Source organism: Phragmites australis, chromosome 4 (genome assembly GCF_958298935.1).
Source record: "Phragmites australis chromosome 4, lpPhrAust1.1, whole genome shotgun sequence".
Taxonomy (NCBI): domain Eukaryota; kingdom Viridiplantae; phylum Streptophyta; class Magnoliopsida; order Poales; family Poaceae; genus Phragmites; species Phragmites australis.
The window spans coordinates 46,734,745-46,750,664 of NC_084924.1; the positions used below are offsets into that span (position 1 = coordinate 46,734,745).

Here is a 15,920-nt window from a genome sequence, read left to right on the forward strand (position 1 = left end):
CAGTGGTGATCAGCTCTGTATTTAGACTAAATTCTGTATGGTGTAGTACTCTGGTACACCCATGCACACTCAATGGAAAATTTCTAGATCCCCAACTAGGCTTGGCCTCTATGCCGGATAGTAGCTCATGCAGGTCTAAGACGAACTCATCATCCTGTCCAAGAACAATTTAATTGGTTGTAGCAGTTGAGCAGTTGTATGTTGATGACAAATCAAGGGTCATTAGTGTGAGTCGACCACGTAACAACCGATCCGACAAGGCCAGGTGTGTCGTATCATGAACAGTGCTAAAATCTAGCAGAAGCGACGAAGAGGATTCTGCCGGGTGGTCCTAGGCCGATAGTAACAGAACTGTTCTATAAGATTTCTGATCAAATTTTATGAAGCTTGTAGAGAATAAGAATCGCAAGGATATGATCCATGGTGATTCTGTCTTCGTCCTACATTTTATTGCTCGAGCTCCCTAGTATCTTGTAGGACTTCAAAATATTCGTAGCTAGTACAGTGTTCGTCAGATGATGGTCAATGTTTTCTCATACGTGAACTAACATCCATCCACAATTACACGATTCCTTTCGTCAGAGTGCAAGGTATATTGTTCATCAGCAACGTTACTACCTCTCGAAAGCGCACACACTTCATCAAACTGCAAGTTTGTGCAACTATGCAAGAATATCTGCTTGAAAAACTACGCAAGAATTTTCCGTAAGTGAGCTAATCAGCAACGTTTTCTGAGATGCCAAATCAAGCCAAGGCAAGACTAGCTCTAATCACTTCATGAACGGTAGTACTTTAGTACCAACAAGTAGACCTCACCACCCTAATTAAGCTAAGTAGCTAACTCTCATCTCAACTATACTGACACACTCAATTGATGCATCACAGATTCACAGTACAACTTGAGAGCTAGGCAGCTAGCAAAGTCCTTGTGCAAATCATCTCAACCAAAAAAAAAAACTTGTGCAGATAAACACCATCACTCATTCACTTGGCTCCTCAGTGTGTCTCACTGCAACATCAACCAACATGCATTGTCAACTTCTCAGAGCCTTAAATAAAGCACCCCTCTGTCACACACACACTAAGCACAGCTCCGCCTCCACTTGCTCCTGATCAAGCTCTCTTTCAGCTGGACCTGTCGCCGGCCATGGAGGTAGCAGTAGAGTGCGCGAAGTGCGAGTGCTGCGGGCTGCGGGAGGACTGCACCCGGGACTACATCCTCGGCGTGCGGGCGGCCTTCGGCGGGCGGTGGCTCTGCGGGCTCTGCTCGGAGGCGGTGCGGGACGAGGCGGCCAGGGGCAGGACGAAGCAGAGAGGCGGCTGTCATGGCGGCGCAGCCGCAGCGGGGCTGGAGGAGGCGCTCAGGGACCACATGGCCTTCTGCGGCAAGTGCAGGAGGAGCCCCGCGTTCCGCGTCGCCGACGGCATGCGGCAGATGCTGCAGAGGCGGTCCAAGTGATGGCATTGCATGGCGTATCAGCAATTAGATCCGCGCCATCTAGCAGGTCTTGGAGAGGAAATGAACAAGATGAACAAGACATTACCTGCAGTAAGCTAGCATCATGTGAAAATGGCACGACAGCTTTGGTGTGTCAGTGATCTCTGAAAAGTCGGGGTTCCTAGGTATAATAAGCTACAACGCTGCTACTTTTTAGTCATCGGTGTATCGCGCGTTAGTACCATTGGTCTCTTAGGCTTGGAAGGCTCGTACATTCTTCAAGCTACGACTGTTGCAAGAACGAATGTACTATATGATTTGCACGGCAGGAGAAAATAACAGATATGTAGTGTCTGCTGCGATGCATATTTCTTCAGTTAAACGATGAAGCCGTGAGATGATTCTCACCTCCATCTCTGTCGAGTGTCGGCTAACCATTTGTTTCTGAAATCAGAACAAGTTCGTTTCTTTTAGCCGCAGTTCTTGAAGTAACTATGCGTTTGTTTGGTTCAGCAGGGAAATGGAATGGAAAGTCATTGTGGTGTTTCGTCATCAAAACCAGAGTTAGATCTAAACAACTAGAAATTGAAGAAGCATCATCTACACCAAATAACCAGGGCTAGATCCAAGAAAATAGAAATAAAAAAGACATCATCTACACCAAACAACAAACAAAAGTTATATTTCGCTAGATCTGAACAGGTAGAAACAAATAGACCCAAGCAAAGGGGAAGCAAAACGGAGAAGCAACCAACCAAATACTGAGGCCACCATCGTTTGATATGCATCCGCGCATCTGCTCACCACCTGCGCATTAGCTATGATCTCGCCATGCTCTCCTGACGGTGCGGAGAGGGTTCAAGCGAAGGGGTGGCTGAAGCCTGAAGACGGCAAGTATGTGGGTGCCAGAGCGCCGCTTGAGGGCAGTGGATGGTGCGGGAGACAAATTAGGGGTGGAGGGAAGACCGGTGATGAGGAGGAAGAAGAGGTCGGTGGCCATCGTAGGTGTGGTGTGCGCGAGGAGACTCGCGAGCGAAAGGGAGATAAGGAGATGGTGAATCGATGTATGCGGTAATGGTATGGGATACACCTAATTTTCCACGGTATTGATTTTGCACTGGCCTGTTTTTAGTTACCGCGGCTTCCGATTGCAGGCCGCCGTAACCAAACGCTAAATAAAGGCTTCGAATAGCACTGTAATCCGAATGCATTACATTTGACCGAACCAAACACTACCTATATATCCTCAAGGTGCTTCATGCCTACAAAGAACATTAGCACAGATGCGCAGCGAGGATAAAAAACGAAGGAATGGAAGATGGATATATCACTTTCAGGCACTTCTCTCCCTTTACCTTGGGACAAAACCACTCAAAAAATATTAGCTAAAATCTCTTCCTGGTCCCGACTGGAGTGCTGTGCTTACAACAAATGCTTCAAGAACTCTGAGCTTTGCTTGCTGTAAGCCTATTACTATTGTCAGGTTCCAGCAGTTGTTGAGGCTTCGATCGACTGTTCTAGATACATGAATATTTATTTATTAGTAAGGTAAAAGCTATAGCATCTTCGACGGGCCTGTGATAATGTTGTTTACGTTTCTCCACCGAATGATATGTCAAGTACCAACATGTACGGTGGATCCTTTGTTAGTTTGGCATCATTCGATGAATAATTCAGATCGGCAATCCCATAGTTGTAACTAATCGACATGATATTATACACTGTTGGTTGCAGTGGCATCTAAGGTCTGGAACAGTTGAGATGCTATGCTACAAGCCTCGACAAGCACTTGATGATCAGTTGAGATGCTATGTTTGTCAGTTGCCACAATTCACCATCACCTCTCCAGATGCTATGCGTGCAAGGCAGCAAGCCATGCAATTGGGCACCTGCTCCTGTCGCCAAGTCACATCTGTTGTGAGGGCGACTTGGCACCGCTTTTTTCAGAACGCCAAACATGCTACTATACGAGGGTAAACTATCGCAGAGCTGGCAGAATGCAGAAGCATAAGATGCAAAATCGGATACAACATGAGCGTCACGCAGTGCTGGCATTTTCATCAACAAGCCCACTTGCCAACGGACAGGCATAAACTGGAATCACAAAACAAAAAGCAATCAAACATGTTGGCAGAAATGGAAAATAGAGCACACAATACCGTCAACCACGAGACAAAAGTGGCCTACTACTTATCACTAGTAAGCTCATACGTGGAATCCATGTACCTATACTTAAGGATAAATATCAAATAATCCAATATATTAATGCATGTCCATAAATTAAGTATTAAAATAAATAAATAAATAACAATAGTTCATAAATCTGAAGAACAAAACAAAATGTTATTTTATAGATGTAGAAATATGAATTTTTTTTACTTGCCATATGCCATATGGATGAGCTTTTTACCTTTTAACATATATTATTCTAAGAAAACCTTATCAATGTATGCCTAGCTTGGTGCCTAGAGGGTAAACTAAAACACCCTGAAAGTAATGCCTCACCTTAATTATCTAGTAAAATGTTCGTGCTTTGCAATGGTTTCTAAATTGAAACCCTTCTATTGTATAGAGTTGCAAGTAATGATGTAAACTCCAATGCAATATTTTCTCTAAAAAATTGTTTATTCATAACAGAACAAGCTTGCCCTCATCGCCAATGTGAGCTAGCTAATGGAGGCACGCCTGCACTTCCATGACTGCTTTGTCAATGTGAGCTAGCTAATGGAGGCACGCCTGCTTAATTTGTCACAAGTTACAACCATGTATGTTAATATGTTTCAAATGTTGCATGACTGCGTGACAGAGTATGAGGATTGGCTTAATGTGGTCGATGTATTGCATTGAGTCTAGAGGGTGGAATATATAGAGTACGAATGGCTTCGATATCAAGCAACCCTGAAGATAAGATGGAAACTAATATTACCATACCATAACAACCTGATCCTTGTGTATCCTATACCATATACTCTAACATCCCCCTGCAGTACAGCGGGAGCATTGTAGACAATGAGACTGGAGAGGAAGACGATGACATCCCGCACAGTCGAAATAACACGATGCAAATAATGTGACTAGAGAAACCGACAAGTTGCTCATGCAGATGGTAGCCCTTTGTGCCAAAGTCAAGGTAGCCAAGAGCGGGGCGAGTAAACGTGGTTGAGGATGTTGTGCGTGAGGTGGTCATGGTCGACATAGTCGTAATCAGGGTTGTTGTGGTCAAAGGAGCCGCACTTAAAGCCATGGGCACCAGAGACACCATGATGACGGGCACATGGAAGCTCGAGGGAAGAAGATAGTGACGCGGACGAGACGATCGTTGAGAAGAGGTCGATGCTGAAGTCAACACAGTCGAGGCCGTAGAGGCCGAGGCGTGCACCAAGTTTGCCAAGCCCTAGAACGTGTCGAGAATGAAGGCACGAACTGGTGTTGCCAGTATCGAGTGCGTGAAGGTAAGGAGCCCAAACATGTGCCAGTGTCTAAGGAACCAATAGAGAAGGCCTCAATGATCACGGTGCGCAGAGCGGTGAAGAGAAGAGGGTGTCGATGCAGCCTGCAGTTGCCAGAGTGGATAAAGAGGTCGAGGAGGAGACTACGACATTGGTGATAAGGTTGTGTTGGACGAAGATGGTAGAGGGAGGCGGAACTAGTGGCTTAGAGCGGCTACCCTGGTGTTCGAGAGCGTGGCGGCGGTGCTCAAAGAAGCCGCGAAGAACACCCAAGCAACGTGACGAAGACCAAGGGCACTGACAACTGAGGCGATGACTCCAATGATCTCATCTTTGAGGAAGTTATCAATGCTTGTGCGAAGAAAGGGATAAAATAAATCATTGCTCAATTTCATGCTTCATTCTTTTTAAGTATCCGCAAGAATGAGATTCAATGGACAACACTTGGAAATCACTATTGCATAGACTACATGACATTTTCTCGTCTTCTTGCTCTTGGTTCAAAAGATCATAAACATGGTACTATTCTTGTTGAGAAGAAGACCAAGGAATATTACTTGGGTGAGATATATGAGGATCCTAGAATGGTCGATGGTTCTACTCATGGTTTAAAGTCATATTATCACTACCTCAATCTTCTTTTTTGCCAAACCATCAACCCAAAGAAAGAAGACGTGACTAAGCTTCATGGTATGTCAAGGAACTTTCTTCTTAGGATGGCACCCAATGAAATATCTTTTAGCATTGGTGATTTCATTTGGGTCGAGCTTTGTGACGCCATGAATGATGCAAGAAAAAGCCTTCTATATGATACATATATCATGTACATCATTGAGAAGGTCATCAAGATCTCCTTTCTCGAGGATTGCATTCATGAGTACTATCGTGTGAAAAAAAGACATCCTCTAGGCTATCTCGTGGTGCAAGCTCCTCTCGTGCAGCCCCACCTTTATCCCGTGCACCTTCTTCTTCGCATTCCCATGGTGGTAGCTCTCACGGTCATGGCTTCAAGATCAATGAATTAAGACGAGAGGTTAAGGGGCACTTAGATGTTTCTACTTCTCCTCATCAAGAAGTGCCCAATTTTGGTGATTGGTTTGCCGAGTGGGAGACAACAGATCGTGAAGAAGAAGAAGAGGCTCCTCCTCTAGTTGCCCGCTCTCGCTGTACTCGCTCTTCTTATGGTGATATTAAAGAAGAAGAAAGCGAACCAGAGGGTGAGTATCAAGAAGATGATCATGATGATGACAACGACGATGATGAGGACGATGATGATGATGAGTAGACACTGTTCTTCAAGATCTTTCCTTTTCTTTCTTTGTGGCGCTTGATGTCAAAGGGGGAGTGAAGCTTATCTATCTTTTCGTGTACTCGTCTTGTAATAACACTTCCTATCGTGTGTGTGGTGGTGGACATGAAAACATGTGTGGTTGTTGGTGTACTTAAACTGCTAATCCTTATGTTGGTACTAAGTTTTATTATGCTAGTGTGTGATCATGTGTCCGTGTGCTGTTGTAACACCCTGAATTTTAGCATATAAAAATATAGCCAAAATTCGCTCTAAATTAAAACTTTTTCTAATTATTAAACCAGTATAAAATCAAGGTTATATATATTTGATGTATATACTTGTATGTACATATTCAAATATATTATTCTGGCTAAGTATTCCAAAGATCACTAAGTTAATTTCTAAATTAATCGTTGCATAAATTGAGCATATGCATTTTGGTTTATTGTTCTTATGATTCTTTGTGTGGCGATTCGAGTGTTGAATGCTTCTCAGTACGAATCTATTCTAGTTCTTCTCGGTAATTTCCTAATCCAAATCAATTCGTAAAGATCGAGCTTCCAATCCAGCTAAAATCTATAACTCAATTATTCCATTGAATTATCCCCAAGTAGCTTTGGTCAACTCGAATTTGAATGTCTCTAAAGTTTGAATCCCAATCTTGATTCAATTTTTTCGAAATCTATTGAATTCAATTCTCCTAAATTCAAACATTCCTCAAATCCCGAAGCTTCAAGTATGAATCTTTCTCCTAATTCAAATACCTTTATTTGAATTATGCCAAACTCCATTTCAAATCCAAATTCGATTACTCTTTTTTTTAATCAATCTCAAATCCGGATTCATCAATCATTATCGATTTCATACCCGCATGCAATTCGAATAATTCGTGTTATATTCAATTCATGCCAAGTTCAATCATTCGCAATTTCAACTCAATTCTATTCAATTGCATTCAAATTGAATCACTCAATCTCAATTTGAATATTCCTAAATCCTATTACCAATTCAAACTATTCAATTGATTCCTTGCAAATACAAATACAATTCAAATACATCCATTTGAATTATCACACATTTCATTTACAAATTCTAATACATCTTTTGCAATTCAAATACACAAATATCTTTCACCATCTCTCCCTCTCTCAGATCTTTCCCTCTCTCTCTGTTCTTCTCATGCCCATCCCCTCCCTCTGTGCTCTCTCTCTTCCTCTGATCTTTTCACCACCATGCCCCATGCCCTCACTGATCTTTTCGTCTGGATGGCAACAGCCATTTGCTCTCCTCCCTCTTGCCTTCACCTGCAAGCCATCCTCCACACCGAACAACTACATACATACACTCCAGCCTACACAACACAACAGCAGCAGCTCTCCGTTGCTTCTCCTCTTCCTGCAAGCATACACACACGCAGGCATACACATCACAGCACAAGCACAGCCGCCCACGAGCTCCTCCGGCGCCGTTCTCTCCTCTTCGCGCCATGTTGCAGTTCCCACGTGCTCGTCGTCCCATGCCGGCCTTCGTTGTTCCTCTCCGCCGCCGTGACCTCCTCCTGCGTGCGCCGCCCGTGCCGGTGAGCCCCTCTCCTTTCCCTGCCCTCCTCTGTTCGGCACCGCCGCCCAGCGCAGCCGCCGTGCGCGCCACACTCCTGGTCGCGCCGCGTCGTGCCGCCTCCGACCCGCGCCGTCGCGCCGCGCAGCCCGACCGCCCAGTCCACCGCGTAGCCGGCCACCCCTCCCCGTTGTGCGCGCCATCGTCGTGCAAGCATAGCCGCCGCTCGGCCCACGCCGCGTCAAGCCGTCCTGGCCGCTGCCGCACGCGCGCCGCCGCCCTCTGTGCCGCGCTGCGCACAGCCGCCGCCTGCGTGCGCCGTGCCGCCTGGCCGCCGCGCCGTCCCCGCCGGTCACCGCCTCCCTCCGCTCCCCTTCTCCCTCCGGCGCTGCCCGCTTCCCCGGCCGAGAACCCCGTCGGCCCTCTCTCCGGCGCCGCCTGCTTCGCCCGGCCGGTGCCTGTCCTCCCTTCCCTCTCCCTCTCCACCGCCGGGAAGCTCCGCCCCTCCTCCGCCGGCCAGCTCCGCCGCCGATCTTCTCTCCCTCCGGCGAGTTCCGCCCTCACATCTCCGGCCTCCTTCTCTCTCTCCGGCTCCCAGCTCCGGCGCTGCCGTCTCTTTTCTCCCCGGCGCCACTCTCTCTTCTCTCCCTTTCTTTCCTCTACGCCGCACGCACGGGAAAAATCCCCAGCCGGAGCCGGCCGTGCCTTATCCTTCCCCCCTCCCACCTCTCTCACGCCGACACGTGGGCCCCAGTGGCCGGGCAATCTCCCCGGTCCACACGTTCGGTCCATGGTGGACTAGCCACATGAGCCACCTCCGGTCCACCAAAAGCCACAGACCAAGTCCACAAATCCGGTCTACGGTGAACCACCCTCAAGGCCGACCACGGTTCACAGATCCATAGACCCAGTCCACGAAATAGTGCTCCCTCTCTTTTTCCAGGAATTATCCTTTTCGGTAAATCTTCCTACGTCCGTAATTCATCCGTTTCAACTCCGATTTCAGCGATTCTTTCGCCAATGTTCCTATAAAATCATAATCTACCTCCATGCCAAATCTTGTAAATTTTGGAGTTCGTTTATTTTCTCATCCGGTATTTAATTCGTGTCGTCGTGTTTAATCTAGATTTAGATTTTCTTCTTTAATAAATAAAGTCGAGTTTAGATAATTCCATAAATGTGTTTGAGATATAATCATATTTAAGTTGCTTATATTAATCTCGCTTAAGTGTAGGTTAATCATCATATGAGTTAAAGGGGTAGGTTTTAGGTTAATCTTTTAATCAATGTTGCAATGTATTGTTATTTCATGTGATATTTCATGTGATGGCTTACAATTAATCTTAGCTCAATTAAGGTAATCAATTAACCCGTGTAAATAATAGATAAATAGATATTAGTCATTAGAATGTGATAGAATAATTTAACATTGGTAATTAATTAATTGAATAACCTTTTGATAATTAATTAATTAGATTCAAAGGATAGATTAACCTAATTAATTAATTGCTTGTATGCTTTTATGATAGCAATAAAATATAACTTAATTAGTGTGGCAATTAAACAACACTAAGTAATTAAGATTAGTTGCCGATTAACCATGTTTAGTGCTATAGATTAACGTATTTAATCTCCACACTTAAGCACTAATAATCGTCTAGAGTTATACTTATGTATATATGTATACATACTCGTATACATATAAACGTAAGTATTACACATATGTTATGTCGATATACGTGCACTCATCTACACGTAGAATCTCTAGCTGTCGTCCTTCGACAGTTAATCTAATAAGAGTTTACCTAGTTAATCGTGATTTGTTCAGGTTTTCTCTTAAGTTGATAAAACAACTAGGTTAATAGCTTAGCCTAGCTTCGCTAGATTATCCCGTTATTCTCTGTGTACTAGCTTCGTGTTGCTTAGAGTTATCGATCGTCTTTCGCTAGGTTTAGCTTTCGTCGTTTTCTTCGTCGTTCTTCTTCCGCTTTGATATTTCATTTGGTTTTGTTCTGGTGTTCAATTGCTTAGTCGTTGTGTGCTTTTTGTCGTTAATCTGCGTAGACTCGAAGTCAAGGTTCTAAGCAAGAACGCGAGGAAGGAACTGAAGGCAAGGTCCAACGATGAAGAAGAATCCCGGGAAACTCAAGATACAAGACCAATCGTGAAGTGACCCTTCAAGAAGGCAAGTCCTATTTCCTTGATCATATTGAACCTATGTTTTCGAATAATATACATGATCAACTAAAATCGGACTTATTATCGCATGTGCTATATATTGCATTTCCTTCAAACTACTTGTAGTAGTTAACCCTATCAACACTGCCATGCCATACATGTCATCATCCAGAATACATATCACCCTAGGAATACCTGTTGTTAAATATATTAACGATGGACGACGTCTTGATATCTAGCATGCTTAGGATTGAATACATCTCCTCTGAGATGTCGCTTTTAAAATACGTCTCCTCGGAGATATTGCTTTTAAAACACTTCTCTTAGAGACCAATTTGCTATTATCAACAATAACTCATATACCATGATTCCTTGATGGTTGTGAATTCCGTGATGGTCGAGAAATCCTTGATGTCATGTGGGACATGGAAGGTGATGTGTAAAAATGGGTGAAAACTGTTTTGGCGCGGGCAGGTAGAGTGATCCTCCGGGGAGGATGCTCATGGGGGCTTGAGTTACATGATGGTATTCATTGCCCATGAAGATGCCTAGCCCGGCCGCTTAAGGACCGAGTCTTGCGCCGTCATGCTTAGTCACCCCGTGCAACCATGCGTCCTGTATGGGCAGGACTTGATTTTCCTTCACTAGACTGAGTTGGGCATCATACCAGGAGGCTGAGAGCAACGAGCAGCCAGGGGTCTATCTGTCCCGCTGTTTGGAGGTTCAGGGACCGGCTTAGGCTTAAAAATGGAGGCTGGCCTTCGGAACATGCAGCTCTGGAACTTGGCGTGTCTCGTGGAAAAGCCCGGCAGGAAAGGTGTTTGGAGAGTCTCGGTATGATTCGCTCCTCCGCTTGCAACGGTTGGAGGCTGAGCATATCGTATGGGTAAAGCTGTACAACCTCTGCAGAGTGTAAACCTATTCGAATAGCCGTGTCCACGGTCATGGACATGCAAAGCATTGACCTCACTTGAATAGACTCCGGGTGCGTGCATCTTGATGTGTGAGTGTGTGGACTAGATGTCCGTGTGATGTGGTTCCTGGCTCGATCCGCCAGAAGCTGTGTGGTACTAGAGGTACACCAGATGTGATAAAAGGGACTGCGGAGTGAGGTATAGCCCCTCCCAGGACTGAAAACCCCCAGATACAACTTGTTACCAGGTCACCTTCTAATACGTTGGGGACTTGAGGTGATACTCAGTACCAACAGAAGATATCTGCCTTTGTTTTCAAAAGCTTTGTTACATTTATTTCAAAAAGGTTAACAATGGAGAATATAACTGGATACCTGCATAAAACCTGCTTTACGCTTAAAACTATGCCGTAAAGCCTTATCCTTGAAATATTCATTATGCATCTATCAACCCCTTTGAAGTAGTATAGGACTTGTTGAGTACCTTCCGTACTCAGTCTTGTTGCTTTCAGATTGTTGAGTTGGAGATCAACCTCAACCCAGATGAATTCGAAGAGAAGAAGTCTAAGGTCGCGTCCGCACCCGAGTTGCCTGTGGCATTGGGTTGCATCGTCGTTTCGCTCCGCTGCGCTGTAGGCTCTTCTGCCTGGCTGGTCTGCTGTGGATTCTTGTCCATCAGACCATCTTTTCTCTTTTCAGGTATTTATTTTACTTATTTGTATTCGAAGTATGTATTTGATATCATTCTGTTGAATTCTGTGCGTCTCAGCTACTTGATCCAGGGACTGATACAGGAGGCACAGGGGAACCCGGGATCGGGGTCCTGACAGGCATGGTATCAGAGCCGTACTTGGCTGTAGGTCGTAACCTTAGCATGGACGTTACTTATACTTTAGTTTTATACAAAATATTGAAAGGAAAACTTTTCTTGCTTTATTTACATCTTATTGATCTTACCTTACCTTGGCACTCTGTTGCGAAACTTGTTGATTCCTCTTTACTCACCTATTCTCAAAACTTAACGTGGAGAACACTGACAAGATTAAGGCTTACACAAGGAGTTGTGTTAAGCATGAAACCTAAACCCTATTCTGTATCGTATTGTAGTAACAAAAAATTAATTGTGAGTGTTCGCGTTGTAGTGTTGGTTCTTATTGGATGTTCGTTGCGTGTTTTCTTGGTTGTGTGCTTTTGTTACACATTTATAAAAATTGAATCTGAACTCATCTTATGCTTGCTACCTTATCCCCGAAGAACAAGAAGCTATCAGATATATCATCAGAGAAATCAAGCGAAGATGATCAACACCTAGAGCTTAAAACCCAAGCCACAGAACTAAAAGCTATAAGTAGCCCATCCACAAAGTCTGTACCCGACAACAACAATCAGACAGACGACAATATCAAACCAAGTGAAAAAGACACTCAAGACAACGAAAGCAATCTAGAAATACAGAAAGTCTCTAAAGGACATAAATTGAATAAGGAACGAGAAAATCCAGATAACAGGAATGAACATCGCATGTCACTAGCACCTATTGCTGGAGATCTTCTCGCAATAATGGCTAACCAAATCCAACTGAAGCAAATTATTGCTCAAGAACTTAGTAACATCAGTCAAGCTCTTGATATAGGGAATGTTGACCAAGACCATTGAAACACCAAGAAGAAAAAAATCTAGACTCAGTCAACGTCAGAAGGCTAGTTACAAGAGATGAAAGTTAGAAGATCAACATTCTATGCAGAATAAAGCCCCATGATCCACCTCAAATCAAGCAAATCCAGTTTTCCGCAACCAAGATAGTGTGAAAACTTGTGATAGAAAGGAACTTTGAAGACACCAAACCCCAATGAGATCTACTTCTTATATAAGCAACTCGAGCAATTCATAGCAAGTAGTCCAGTAGTGACTCAGTACAAACATCAAAAGCACCCAGAAGATTTGTAAAATTGCCAGTAACCAGGACATTTTACAAGGAATTGTCCCTATAAGTAACTAATTGTTACGTCAGTCTACATCATCAAAGTATTACATCAACAATCGGAACGGCTGTTGAAAATCATGTAGACCCTTGGAAAGGATTCCCATAATCGAAAATCCAGAAATCGATGGATATCAGTCCCAATGGATACTCCCGCTAGTTCAACTTGGGATATTGTTTAGCTTTACCTTGGAGTTGTTCTTTTGTTCACCTTTCGGAGAGTATCTCCTATCATGGAAACTCCGATAGCTATGAAAGTCTTTTGAGATCCGTGTATTCGGAACAAGTATCAGAGATATCTTTTGGAAAACCATTATGTCGGAATCCATTAAAGTGGGGTAGTATCTTTAGCCAACCCTACGGCACTGGAAAGAAATGACAAGTTATAATCTTGGAATTAAGCATTTTACCTTCAGTAAGGCGATACAACCTCTGAAAATTGGAAGTTTACCTCGGTAACCTCATAAAAGATTGAAGAAAAATCTTGACATTAATAGACTAACACCAAAACTTACAGAAGTTTGCAAGTTTTCTCCTAAAATAAAGTACTTATAGTATGGAGATGACCATAACCGGAATTACTCCTGGATAAAACTGGATGAACGACCCGATAGCCAGAAGACCCTATTGGATAACCATAAAGGAATCTACCTATGTTGTATCATAAAGGAACGAAGAAATTAATCAACAGTCTTGGACTGAGAAATTTTAAAGGCTTAAACTATGTTTTGGAGCAACATCAGTTTAGTGAGAACTGCAACCAAAACTCAATAGAAGACAAAGTGACAATCCATGAATGGACAAATGACTATAGAGTCGCATACTCTGTGAGACATCCGTAGTCAGAACCACTTTAAGTGGGGTAGCCCCACTTTGACTCAGAAAGTTATCATTTAAGAATACATACACAAGTATGTGTTGGAATCAAGTATGATTACCATACAAGGACTAGTGAACCACCGTTGATTGGTAGAGATTATGAAATTAGAACCCAAGAGTTATTGATATATCTAATGGATAAAAAGAAAATCATCGATAGAATTTCAGTGAATACGAGACAACCCATAGATAATCAAAGTTATCAGTAAGATTATATATGATAATATTGATATTTTGAAGGGAATAACACCTAAAGTTGGATGACCCCATGATTTATCACTGGACAAAAATTGATTATTAGATATCAAGCATAGTTGATTAAGCGGATATACTCGGAATAAAGTCATGAGATTGGAAACACTGGAATCACTTGGAGTTATGACAATATTCAGTGAAAACCTATAAGAAATGGTACGATTTGATAAAATAAGTTTACTAATGACAGAGTAGTTCAGAAATGAAAGATAACCTAGGTTAGCGTTATATTGAAATATATTGGATATGATAAATTGTCTAGCCAAAAGAGATAATAGTTACGTTCGACAAGTATCACGAAGTTTTCAACGTAAATGTTGAAGTAACAGTTGATCAAGAAGAAGATCCGATAGAAGATAGTAATTCTCTAATCCCTTCTTAAAACCCTCCGAATCTCGGGGTCGAGATTCACTTTAAGTGGGGTAGAGTTGTAACACCCTGAATTTTAGCATATAAAAATATAGCCAAAATTCGCTCTAAATTAAAACTTTTTCTAATTATTAAACCAGTATAAAATCAAGGTTATATATATTTGATGTATATACTTGTATGTACATATTCAAATATATTATTCTGGCTAAGTATTCCAAAGATCACTAAGTTAATTTCTAAATTAATCGTTGCATAAATTGAGCATATGCATTTTGGTTTATTGTTCTTATGATTCTTTGTGTGGCGATTCGAGTGTTGAATGCTTCTCAGTACGAATCTATTCTAGTTCTTCTCGGTAATTTCCTAATCCAAATCAATTCGTAAAGATCGAGCTTCCAATCCAGCTAAAATCTATAACTCAATTATTCCATTGAATTATCCCCAAGTAGCTTTGGTCAACTCGAATTTGAATGTCTCTAAAGTTTGAATCCCAATCTTGATTCAATTTTTTCGAAATCTATTGAATTCAATTCTCCTAAATTCAAACATTCCTCAAATCCCGAAGCTTCAAGTATGAATCTTTCTCCTAATTCAAATACCTTTATTTGAATTATGCCAAACTCCATTTCAAATCCAAATTCGATTACTCTTTTTTTTAATCAATCTCAAATCCGGATTCATCAATCATTATCGATTTCATACCCGCATGCAATTCGAATAATTCGTGTTATATTCAATTCATGCCAAGTTCAATCATTCGCAATTTCAACTCAATTCTATTCAATTGCATTCAAATTGAATCACTCAATCTCAATTTGAATATTCCTAAATCCTATTACCAATTCAAACTATTCAATTGATTCCTTGCAAATACAAATACAATTCAAATACATCCATTTGAATTATCACACATTTCATTTACAAATTCTAATACATCTTTTGCAATTCAAATACACAAATATCTTTCACCATCTCTCCCTCTCTCAGATCTTTCCCTCTCTCTCTGTTCTTCTCATGCCCATCCCCTCCCTCTGTGCTCTCTCTCTTCCTCTGATCTTTTCACCACCATGCCCCATGCCCTCACTGATCTTTTCGTCTGGATGGCAACAGCCATTTGCTCTCCTCCCTCTTGCCTTCACCTGCAAGCCATCCTCCACACCGAACAACTACATACATACACTCCAGCCTACACAACACAACAGCAGCAGCTCTCCGTTGCTTCTCCTCTTCCTGCAAGCATACACACACGCAGGCATACACATCACAGCACAAGCACAGCCGCCCACGAGCTCCTCCGGCGCCGTTCTCTCCTCTTCGCGCCATGTTGCAGTTCCCACGTGCTCGTCGTCCCATGCCGGCCTTCGTTGTTCCTCTCCGCCGCCGTGACCTCCTCCTGCGTGCGCCGCCCGTGCCGGTGAGCCCCTCTCCTTTCCCTGCCCTCCTCTGTTCGGCACCGCCGCCCAGCGCAGCCGCCGTGCGCGCCACACTCCTGGTCGCGCCGCGTCGTGCCGCCTCCGACCCGCGCCGTCGCGCCGCGCAGCCCGACCGCCCAGTCCACCGCGTAGCCGGCCACCCCTCCCCGTTGTGCGCGCCATCGTCGTGCAAGC

At 43.3% G+C, this 15,920-nt stretch overlaps 1 protein-coding gene across 1 annotated transcript; it reads left to right on the forward strand.

The window, feature by feature from the left end:
- Positions 1-944: 944 nt before the first annotated feature.
- LOC133914498 (uncharacterized) lies at positions 945-1,841 on the forward strand. The gene has a single exon (XM_062357600.1). The coding sequence runs from the start codon at positions 1,148-1,150 to the stop codon at positions 1,457-1,459; it is 312 nt and encodes a 103-aa protein (XP_062213584.1). The 5' UTR covers positions 945-1,147; the 3' UTR covers positions 1,460-1,841.
- The last annotated feature ends 14,079 nt before the right edge of the window (positions 1,842-15,920 follow it).

Coding starts and splice junctions, on each gene's coding strand:
- LOC133914498 (XM_062357600.1), top strand. CDS start 1,148: ATGGAGGTAGCAGTAGAGTGCGCGAAGTGCGAGTGCTGCGGGCTGCGG.